The 12,670-nt window shown below is 37.5% G+C and overlaps 1 protein-coding gene across 2 annotated transcripts in view; it reads right to left on the reverse strand.

The window, feature by feature from the left end:
- The window catches only part of LOC137408375 (ribosomal protein S6 kinase 2 beta-like), a 77,592-nt gene that overhangs the window by 45,935 nt on the left and 18,987 nt on the right, over positions 1–12,670 (reverse strand). The window contains exons 1-3 of one of the 2 annotated variants that reach the window (XM_068094878.1): positions 6,063–7,012; positions 2,056–2,181; positions 1,099–1,180 (exon numbers count right to left, since the gene is read on the reverse strand). In XM_068094878.1, coding sequence (XP_067950979.1) covers positions 1,099–1,180; positions 2,056–2,181; positions 6,063–6,833 — 979 coding nt within the window. In that variant the 5' untranslated portion in view covers positions 6,834–7,012. Of the gene's footprint in view, positions 1–1,098; positions 1,181–2,055; positions 2,182–6,062; positions 7,013–12,670 lie in introns of those variants that run through there. The other variant, XM_068094879.1, reaches the window with a different exon arrangement.

The raw sequence follows: 12,670 nt of genomic DNA on the forward strand, positions 1-12,670 counted from the left end.
CAGACAGGAAAGTATAAGTTGTTGACATTAGCGGAACCCAAGTTGACACCCAGCTTTTCTATATCCTGAATAAATGATATTAAAACACCGACAGACTACCGCTAATGTGAGTGCAATCCGGCAACCAAAAAACAAAAAGTCAGAGACCTACTAAAGAAGATACTACACTGTGCCAATGCAAATGCAATCCAATGACGTAAGACCAGCGAACGATGAAGTAGGACATTTTGGCTCACCCACCTCTTACCATTCAGAGATCTAAATATAGTTTAATAATAGTCTAATATCCTGCTTCAGTATTGTAGCAGTTACTAAACTGTTTGAAATTTTTTTAACAAAGTTGTATCCAATTATGTTTGCAGTTTAGGAATTTCCATGATGCGAATGTCTGGCAACATCTGAGTTCCCTAGAGCATGAGGTAGTTCCATGAGTAATGCGCAACTATGACAACGAGGAAACCCTAATATATTGCAAGCCATACTTCATCACCTCACCGCCAACACGCGATCACAACACTTCAGCGATCGTCTGTGATAACATTGTTCACACTATCACAAACTAATCCGCGTTTATATCCGCAACATCTGCGGCATAGCATTCTCATTATAAAACTCGGTTTTGGAAATGACAAAATACTAGTCCCGCAGCAACAGTGTTTAAAGAGAATATGGATCGAGCCAACTGTGACAGCTAATCATCATCATTGACACATTGCAGGAGCTGTAGCGGATGTTTGGTGAGCTATCAGGAAAGTTTGACAGTACCAAACTTTCCAGAAGTATCCGTGTTGCCTTCAGTTTACGGTGCACATAATCGATGAGAGGAAAACTCTGACAGTGTGTGAACCAGCCTTGACTGCCACAGGACATATACTAGTTGTCACAAGACAAATACTAGTTGTCACAGGACATATACTAGTTGTCACAGGACATATACTAGTTGCCATAGGACATATACTAGTTGTCACAAGACATATACTAGTTGTCACAGGACATATACTAGTTGTCACAGGAGCTTGACTAACAGTGTTATCATACAATTACATAAAACTAGCATCTGTAATCAGTGACTATGATAAGAGTATGCAAAACATTTACCTTTCAGTGTAGCCTTCCGGAGCACCTTCATAGCATAGAGGGTGCCCGCATCGGGTCCAACTATTTTCCGTACCAGAAATACCTAGGTGAAAACATGAACAGTGTTAACATGACTGTAAATTTCAAAATTTGGGAAATGAAACAAATGAACTTGGCGTCATTCCTAGGAGTTCACTCTTACTGTAGTCCCTCACTTTCTGCGATTAAGCACAACAATAGGAATAGTGAACTCTCAGCCTCCCCGTGATAAGTGAGGGACTAGGAATAGAACTCTCAGCCTCCCCGCAATAAGTGAGGGACTAGGAATAGAACTCTCAGCCTCCCCATGATAAGTGAGGGACTAGGAATAGAACTCTCAGCCTCCCCACGATAAGTGAACATTTTAAAAGTAGAAACTAATAAACTGATATCTAATAAAGTCACTTTTATATCATCCGTGAGTATTTTCCTCTTTTTCTTTAGGTTCATTAGACAATTTTGAAAGTTGAGGGCATTTAGGAGGCATGATAAAGGATGTCAAGTGCATTTTGCACTTTTACAATATGTACCAAGAAAAACAGTAGTAGAAGAGAGTAGAAAAGATATTTATATATTTACGTATTTCAGTTTTTATTGACTTATTTTTATGTTTTAAATGGATGGATGCTGTTTACCCTACGCAGTACTGAGGCTGCGGAATCTGATTCACGAAATAGCAAGGTATTACTGTCATTAAATAGAACTCGAATAGCAGAAATTGAAAAAAAAACTGCGAGGTATAGCGAGCCACAATTTCCAATTCTAAGTCATTCACATGATTGCTTAAAATTTATGAATGACGCACGGTACGTAAAATTATCCAATTCATGGACTGGCGGCCGATCAGCAAATTGTTACAACAGAACAATGCCCATCCATCACTGCAATGGACAAGACAGCTCATAGAAATACAAGACAGTAACAACATAATCATTTTACCTTCCCAAAGGAGCCCTGTCCAAGAACCTTCAACAACTCAAAATCCTTTGAAGTGACCTTGTCATTATGTCGGGTGATGTGCAGGACATCCATCTCACTCTCTTCCACTTTTGGTTCATCGTACTCCTGCGACAGACAACATCGTAAATAGCTTCTTCATTTATTCAGTAAAAAGGCGCATCTAGTACAATACTTGGATCGGCAGCACGCTTCAACTATGGAGTCACCTCTAAACAAATCTCTAGCGATGACAAGCAAATGCAAGGGTATCAAACAGAGTTGGAAAAGTGACAGCTCATCAGCAACGCCTGCGCCGCCGAGTTTTCATTATGTCAGGGAGGACATGGCTATCAGCTGATAAGAGACCAAAGTGGGAGTGAATGATAACTCTCTGATCTCATACTGCCTGCTGATTGTCATGATGCCTATTGGCTGAAACACATCACACTCATACACTAGGATTAACTGCAGCCACAGGTGCTTGAGTTCTTTGACAAGACAATGTACCAGACTATCTATAGCGTAACAATTTATCATCTATTCAAGATTTGCATAACAATTACGGTTGAATTCTAAAAGTAAATTATGAATGCGGGGAAAAGAACTGGAGCATGAAGGTCCACAGCTAACAACAGTGACTGTCTAACCAAGCCTTAAGACCTTATGATGATTTGGGTGAGTAACTCTATATGTTTTTTATAAATGGTTCGAGTTATTTAGTTTTATTGTTAGCATTTCTAACAATAAAACAAAATATAAAAACCATATATGAAAAACAAATAGAGCCAACATATTAAAATTAAATAGTCCATAGATTTAACATGTGATATCTTTATGGCACGCATAGAGCTTACACAGTAAATATATTTGGGTTAAATTCCCTACTGAAGTTAATGAAACTCCTACATGTACGATGTGTATACAAATGTATGTATCTTGTTGTTTATTTTATGGTAGCTCTTTATAGCATATATCTCTTTATTTTATAGTAGTTTTATATACATTTACCTTTAAATCAAGTGTTGTTAAGTAATTCTAATAATGTCAATTGAATTACAAATCATTTTATGGAGAGAAATGCAGCATCATCGTAGCAAGGAAAAACAATGCACTGTTATCTTTTCTTTTGTTTTAAGGTGTTAAACCATAACTGTCACGAACAACTTTTACTGTATTTACTAGGTAAATCAGACACGCTGATTCCGATTTTGTACTCCAAATAAAGATTAGTCCACTAACCTTCAAAGTCATTTAGACTTTTTTAAAGCGTTTCAATATCCGTTTCGAAAACAACACAATCGGCATTACAAGCTCCGCCCATAAATATATGTGACGAAACCTAGCTTTTTCAGAAACGGAAGTTAGGAAAGTTTAGTCCGATTTAGAATAATAGAGATGGGTGTCTTAAAACCCATTATTATCTAAATCCAGCCTGTAAAATAATTTCAGTTTTTTATGAAAGGGATATAAACTATTTAAAATTGCTCGCAGCTTGTTACATGACGTTTAAATGGGCTGGACGCCGAGAAAAATGAGCTCAAAAAACGCGGTTTTATCACGAGCTAGCGTTGTTATCGCGCTTTTTAAATATGCAATGCTAAATAGCTTATCTACCTTTCAGAAAAGACTGATATTATTTTTAAAGCTGGATTTAGATATTAATAGATTTTAAAACACCCGTCTCTATTATTCTAAATCGGTCTAAACATCTCTACGTAACTTCTGTTCCTAAAAAGCTAGGTTACGTCAAGTACTTATGGGCGGAGCTTGTTATGCCGATTGTGTTGTTTTCGAGACCGATATTAAAACGCTATAAAAATCCTTTATTACTCTGAAAGTTAGTGGCCTAATCCTTATTTTGATTACAAAATCGGAATCAGCATGTCTGATTTACCTAGTAAATACGATAAAAGTTGTTCGTGGCAGTTATGGTTTAATGACACATTGTAAAATGACACATAGCATTCTGCGTAATCAATACTTTATTTTAGTTTTCGGAATATTAGAGACGGAAAAGAGTTTTGTAATTCTTCTGCGAGCAATATTTTCAGTGTAAGCATCCTGGGAACCTATTCCCTAGGTTTTCACGATGCCTTGAATCCGAAAGTTTGCAATCCGCAAGAGGAAACCGGCGAAAGCTCGCGATGCAAGCGAGTTTTGTTACTCACGAACATTTATTAAATGTTTTATTCTTGTAAAAGAAAATGTCGGGCAAGCTATTCCATTTCAGTGTGTACACGCAATATTTAATTGCGTGTAATTTATAGGTTAAACATAGAAAATAAGAAAAATACAAACAAAGCAAAAGGGACTGCCCGATAGTTCGAGACTATCATGCTTATCACTTCAATCCTTTACTTCTTCAACAAAGAGCCCAAGCTAATCCGCAACATAAGAATGTACCTTGAAACACTTATCTCAAGGTAAATCAACGTATCAACGTGCGCACAATTCCAAATCTGTACAATGGAAGCGTAGTGATACCTACTGTGAGCTATGGACACATGTTTTATATCAGCCCTGATCTGTGACTAGCATGGATATTTGTACTACTAGCGGGCGTTTGTTACACCTGACTAAACGCGAAGCATCCCTCAAGGAATTGCCTGATTTGCATGCCTGTCATGGCATTTCATTGTCCGGCCTCATTGAACTCTCATTTATTGCTTAGATCTTGCCAGCTCTAACCAACTGACTGCTGAGATCTGAGCAACGACAAATCCAGAACATTCTTTTGGCGAGAAACTATAAGCGAAACTGCAATGAAACTAGAGTGGTGTCCGTCAGGAGGTTGGTGAGTGAGTCAGTTACTGAACCCAATGGCTTTCTTACATCGAGTCCAAACCGACATTAGAGTTCTTCGCTAGGGTACATAATGACAATGCGTTAATAAGGACATATCAACCTATGTAATAGTAACGCGGTGTGTAGGCAGGCAGTGCTTTGGTTACCGAGTTCGAAGGTAAGAAAAAAGTCAACCGGTTAGTAGAATGGCATCCCTGCGGCATGGTTTATGAAATTGGGGTCAGAAGGTTATGACATAGGATGGAAGTAATTACTGCATTATAGATGCAAACCACCATTTCTTTCTAGCTACACAATACAGCTAGTTCTACTAACAGAAGGCAAAGATATATTCAGTATTGTTTCGCTAGCTGACAACCATGATAAGCCGAAGCTGTTGCGATGTGTTAAGGCTGGTTGGCACTGTATCGCCATATGTCGACCTCTTGGCGACTATTTTGTCAACTATGTGCATCGTAAACTGACGGCATCTTCGAGGCAACGCGAATACATCGGAAATGATTGCAATTGTCAATTTTTCCTGATAGTTAACCGAGAACCAATGACAGTTCGTGCAATGTGCACCACTTCAGCAATGATTGGCCATTGCAGATAGCTTGATCTATATTTTCTTTCATGACAGTTACTGCTGGACTAGTATTTCATCGTTTCCGCGACTACATTGTATAACGACATATTGTATATTGAGAATACTACGTCACGGAATATTTGCTGATGCAAACACGGATGGGTGTGTGATAGTGTGAATATTGCTATTACAGACGATCACTGAAGTATAATTGTGGTCTTAACACTGACATACGCCGAGCCAGTGTAAACTAGCCTTTAGTGCGTAGGTATGTCTAACAAGCATGTTTTAAATTAAACATGCAATTTGAGGCCAGAGTATCACACACAACGCCAACACATAATAAGCCTCTTAGCTAAGCTCACCAACTGATACCTCTGAGACTAGATAATCTAGCCTCAGAGGAATTAGTCTATGAGTGGGGCAAGATATCTAGCCCCACTCATAGACACTTGGCGTAATTAAACGCAGAAAACACGGAGCTAGTTCCAACCAAACTGTTACTTAAAACAATTAAGAGAATATATGGAGAATACTGGCGATATTTAACCCGGAATGTCTATCTTTCCTCACAAGTACACACCTACCTTTCCCACAAGTACACGCCTACCCTTCTTCACAAGTACATGCCTACCTTTGAGTGATGCTTTCGACTAGTTTTATTTCTCCCACGACTAGACGGAGATACATGATCCTCTGTTAATGTCAATTCTCTCTCCCGAAATGCTCGTGTTGTGCTCGCTTGCACACTAAATGGACTAGATGAATTGAAGCTCTTGTTACCACTACTTCCTGTGCTTTTTGTACCTCCTGATGTAGTTGTATACTCACTAGAAGCCTTGATTGTATCACAGCTATTTGTGCTCCCCAGAGTGTCTGAGCTGCCAAAGAACTTTTTAGTATCGGGTAAAGATTTTCGTTTTGATTGATTATGCTTTTCTGTTTGTCTTGGTGGTCGTCGAACGAAACCTCTACCGCCATATACGGCTTTCCTATACGATTCATATCCAGACATATTGCATCGGCATAATGTTAGATACATTTGGATGGTTTCTTGCTTGTGACAGTCGCAAGGACAATCCTCATCGCATGTAACTGTTACAGCTTCTCGATAAGATACGAGCTGTGAATTCCTATTTCTCTGTGGCTGTAATGACATGCTTCTCCCAACTTTAGTCGAAACATGAGCATTGTCATATGACTTTGATATGTGTTCTGCATCATCTGTATATGCCTTGCGAGAAGGAATGAGAAAATCGTCAGTCTGACTGCGTTGTATCGGCAGATGACAGTGCTCATCTGCCGGATGCTGACCGGTATCTACAGATATTGATGGACTACTACTGCTGCTACGAGGTTTTCCAAGCCATCGCAAAAAGCGTTTTAGTTTATTCTGTGGTGTCATATTTTCCAATGTTAGCAGTAGAAAGAATAATCCAGTTATACAGCATCCATGCACTGCTGAATGCGATAAACAGCTGTGATCTTCTTTCTAAATACTCCCTTTACCGACGCAATCCAATTCAACTCTTCTAAAACCTTCCAAATGCAATTCTCTCTGCTTAAACACTTGTTTTGTACTTGACAGATTTTCACGAAGTGTCAGGCAATTGGAGACAAACTGCGCTATGAGTGACTCGCAGCTGCATTTGCCTGGGCATGTCCAAATAGATCCATTACTAAGGGCGTATATCAACAGCCATTCACAATGTGTGGAGTAAATAGTTGCGTAGGCTAAGGCTCTGATTGGTTAATTATAGTTATTAGCGGTTGCACTGGACCGCGCAACAAATCGTCGTGTTGGCCATTGCTAGTAGCCGTGATATATATGGAGTAACGATGGACAAAAGCTTTACAGACGAAACAACGAACCAGACCACGCTTAGAACTAAAGTAGCCATTAATTTATACATCCTACAATAACGTGTAATTCCTTCTCTACAAGTTGACTGGTAATATGTGTCAGATAAGCATTTTAGATGAGTTAGATAGACAAAAAACAGATAATAGCAACAGTGGAAAAATCAAATCTTCCCAATGACCTCAGTTCTTCACTTTAAATACTATTATGAGCAACTATAAAATTTGGTAGACAAAGCAAGTCTACAAAAAAATCTAAAAAACTATTCCTGTAATATGCAATCCTAAAGTTTCACCATAATAAAAACTTTGCTGCAAATGTTCAGTCTATTGTCTTCGATGCTGGAGCAATCTATTGGCCTGATCTGAACTGATTGTATGAGACTGCAAACAATGTGTAATGAGATGATTGTACAAACAGTATTACCTGCTGCCATTTTTACTGAAAGGAATCTGAGAGTATGGTGGCATTATGTATGCCAAATGTAAGTTGTCTTTACATGTAATATGAGTGCAGTCACCAGAAAAGACAACTCAGGATTTTGGTAAAATGGTGAGCCATGAAAAGGAAAGTTAAACCATATTTACACTGATCACAATTATATGTGTATTTGGGTCCGACTTTAATCAAAGTCGGACCTTAACTTACGATAACCTTGACATACAAATTTTCTGATATACAATCTTTTGGCCCTACACCTGAAGTGATTTTAATTAATGGTTCAAAAGTTTTGTAAGTTAAAGTGGAAAAGGCTGGTACAAATTAAAAATAAAAAGTAGTGAAATATACATAGGAAACATATACATGTATAAAATAAATTAACTTAAATTTGCTCTATATTAACGAAGAGTAATTTCTCGTTAGCTTCATATTTCTATAGCCACCTCTATTTTCGAATCTGTGCATTGTGCAGTCGACACTTCACGTCTCTTCAAGATAACATACCACGAAAACATCTATCTTCTAATTAATATTTCATTCATTTAATTTTTTCACATAACTTTGTAAAATGCATTTGTTTTAATGGCATGTGAATTACCGGTGATATTCATTAAGAATTAAATGTATTGCCATGTAGGCCTACTCTTATAGGAATATTATTTTTAATGTGTGTAGCCGATCTAGGAAAAATTATTTTTATACACCGATGTTTCACTGAAATAAAACGCTCAGGCAAACCCCGCTAAATAATTTTAACAATGCGTTAATTAAACAGTGTCTCTGTAAAAATCATCTAACATCAGAGAGCAAAATTAGAGAAAATTAGAGAACTGGTATTAAGGTGGCTTTGATGGAAATCAATCTCTGGTTATTTTTATAAGCCTGATACAGTTCTTTTGAAGACTTGAATGCATGCTACAAGTTGTGTCCTAGTAGCACGCCTTGACTCTTTCAAACCACATGATCAATTGACAAGCTTCCTCATCTTTACGTGTTATTATTACTTTTTATCGCGACTAGGCATAACAAAAGCTCAAATTTGATTGGACAATATGTTTAGTGCATCCATTATTCACATCATACCCTCACCATCAATAACATAGTAAACCCGATAAGAATACATTGCCATCCATGAAAATACTTACAAGCTGGATAAAAATCAAACGATACGAATGGAATTGAGCAGCAATAGAACAATAAATAGCTGAAGGAATGTTATTTTCTAAAGCTGGGTTTGTACATGTTTAGTTACTCATTCCAAACCGCAATAGGTTTCATTGCTGTGTGTCTATGTAACCTACCATGACTAAAGTTTATTGCCTTTTGTTGTTATTGAGTAACAATTCAACTGGTATGGACCTCATATTGAAAGTCTGTAAACAAAACAACATAGAAGTTGTTACGCAGCACCGAGCTGCAATGATGGCGCACCAACCTCCCCTTTTCTACCAGCCTTCATCGCCATGACGATACACAACTATAGCAGAAATACTGTTATCAATCTCACAGCAGTCCCTACTGCCGGCCTGTACGCAAGCCAAATAAGCAGCCTCGCTGCTATATGATGGTCGCTTATGACCAGACCACCACAAACAAACTTCCTGTCAGCAGAGGCACGGCAACTCGGTAGCCCAGCTCACTTGCTCTGCTCACTGAGGCTTCTCTGCCTGAGCACTGGTTCATATAGCACTGGTTCATGCCTGTTTATATAACGAGACGTGTTAGATAGTCCCCTTTCCATGAAAGGCAGTAATTCAAGAGCTGGCTTTCTATGAAAGCCAGCTCTTGAATTACTACTCACAGCAAAGCCTTCAATAACGTATAATATCATGATAATAATATTCTACCAAGTCACCAAAAGCGGCCAGAGGGATTACGACTCCAAATAGAACCGAATCAAACTGCGTAAAGGGTCGAAAGAGCAGCTCATATACGTCTATTATACAGTCAGTGAGTTAAAATACCAACTACACAAACCAATAACCTCTCACAACTAGAAAAACAATCCAAACAAATGAAACGGTATTCGTTGGGCACACCCAAAGAATCATCTTCTCATGGCACGGAAATAAGCAAAAATGAGAAGACAACTTATAAGTACGGTGCTGCTAATCATTAAAGAGAACACAGGAATGTGTGTGCAGTTCTAAACGACCATAGTTTGTAGTAGCAATCGTAACAGCAAAATATAGGAATATATGCATATAATACTATTGTATAGGCACATATAATAGTATTGCATAGGCACATATAATAGTATTGCATAAGTACACAATCATAACACTATAGCTATAATAATTATGTAAGCCATTGATACAATTATCTATACAGAGTGCACTCAATGTGTTGAGTTACTAGGGCATTGACCACCTTGTATATTATGAGCCATTCTTATACAATTTCAAATGTTATATCTGAAACAGATAGACATACAGTCAAACCTCAACATGAATTTAGTCCACTTTGATATTTGCTTTGTATGTGGAGTCTTATATGAATATATCGCATTTTGTAAAAAATTGTTCCAGAGTGAAAAAAACAATAAATACTTCGATAATTACATATAACATAATAACAAATGCATAAAAAAATGCTAAAAACCTAAATTGTATACCAAAGTAAAATTAATAAAGGAATACTCAATAACCTTAAAGATTGACTTGCAACAAAATTCACATTACAGTTATTTGGTATCATAAGATTCACCATGTCTTACTCTGTTGTGTTGTAGGTGCCAAATATGTGGAAATGTGATTACAAGCTCTTAAAAGCTCAAAAACGAAAAGCCGCCGCAGATTGGAATTCGTTTATTTCTCTGACATAGTCATGACAGTTTGGTTATTGTCTTGTCACGTGATGTTCTCACGTGAATTGAAAGGCCAATAAAAAGCTCAATATAAAACTTATTGTAGCACTAGTTTATGACAAACACTTCGGGTTTTACCGAAGACCCCGTATCAAATATGGACGCTCACTACTTGACAGTTTTGTTTCGCCTTGATATAATCGTCAAGTCGTAATCTGACCATGTGACCCAATACTTCGCAAATAATTTTTGCAACACTTTTCGATTATCACAGGTGACCAACAGGCTCGTCTTGATTATCAGACAATGATATGTACTCCTTCGAGGTAAGGCTAAAAAATTAAATGAATTTTTACGGTAAATTATAAGATATCAGTGCTAAAAGTGACAGCATTACAATGACGATAAAACAGACGCGTAAGAACAATAGACACGGTTTTATTGAATGCGTGAAGTATATTTGTGAAAATATTTCGACGAATAAGGGTACATGAAAGTTAAAACAGAAACCATCTACCACACCTACGTCACATTCGAGCCGTTTTGGAAAGCGAATCCAAACTACGGCGGTCTGGTGTGGATGCGATTAACTGTTCGTTTTTTAGCTTTTAAGAGCTTGTAATCACATCCCCACATATTTTGTAGAGTATTTATAGAGTAAGACATGGTGAATCTTTTGATACCAAATAACTGTAATGTAAATTTTGTTGCAAGTCAACCTTTAACATAGAGAACTGTAGGCTGGATGCTATTCTTGGCGGAAGTGTGAGAGACGGAGATTATATGGAGTAACTTAATCCAGTTATATCTAAATTTATTATTTACAGATATTTTAAACCTATCAAATAAATGATGTATTTCCAATAATTTGAATACATAACAATTAAAAAATATATAAATGAACTAGTAATAAAAATATAACATAGTAATTATCAATCTCGCAATCTTTACTACATTAAGGAAAGATTGCATTGCAATCAATGCAATCAAACCAATCAATGCATATATGTAACAATGCATCAATGTGTCAATGCATTGTAATAGCAAAAAAGATTGCCTTACACAGGAATCGAACCCAGGGTGTAAGATTTATGGGCTAGCATGCTACCACCACACCACTCGGCCACCTTACTACTCCATATGATAATTCTACGTATACTGATTACTCATGACGAGCTCTCACAGTGCACGGGACTGGCAATTGTACTAGTACCTATGTGTGTAAACCTGCGCAAACACTATAAGTTTCCATATTTGGGGGCCGATTTAATGGAAACTTCACGTATATGCTTTGTGCCTTCGACCAGGTCCCCAAAAAACATCTAGTTTCAAAACTCCGTTTGGTTCTCGAGAACCAAGTTCAAAAACAACCGTCAGAGAGCTATCTGAGACAAAACGGAAGAAATCTAAGGCTTACAGCTAGTCGTAACCAGAGCCGTATAGTTTCACAGAGCCCCGCGACCAACAGAAGCGTATACGGGAGGTCCTGCGATTCCAAACAAACAGGCCACGCTACTATTTTTATATAAGTTATAATGGAAAGGCCGCAACATTAATTAACAAAAACTACTCTCATTAGCAGTCGCTTTAAAATTGATCGTTGTACCATAAACCATTGAAAGAAAACAAAATGTCCTACAAAAAGCGACTAATAACGTTTTTGTAAAAACGTAAAGTAAATGCAAAAAAGAGCGGTATTGAGAGCGAGGTATGAATATTCCATTAGAGATCAGTACGTCGATCGGGTTTGTTTGGAATCAAGCGTTTTTGTTTCCGGTTTTTGGTCACGGGACTCTGTGAAACTATACGACACTGGGTAAGACCAGGAAAAGCCAACTACCTAGCAAACTTAAGTGATTACCAATTTAACAATGATAGGATGAATGCTCTAGCCGCAAACACAGCATCCAAGGCTCCCAAAGTTTACAATGAGTAGCCAAACGAGTTTAAACTAAAAATAAAATCGAAAATAGCATTATTCCAGCTATTTATTGTTTTATTGCTGCTCAATTCCATTTATATCGTTTGATTTTTTATACAGTTTGTAAGCTTTGTTACAGATGATGTTGTAATCTTATTGGGTTTACTACCTTACGATGGTGAGGAAATAAAGCAAATATTGGATTCACTAATA

This window comes from Watersipora subatra, chromosome 11, assembly GCF_963576615.1.
Source record: "Watersipora subatra chromosome 11, tzWatSuba1.1, whole genome shotgun sequence".
NCBI lineage: Eukaryota > Metazoa > Bryozoa > Gymnolaemata > Cheilostomatida > Watersiporidae > Watersipora > Watersipora subatra.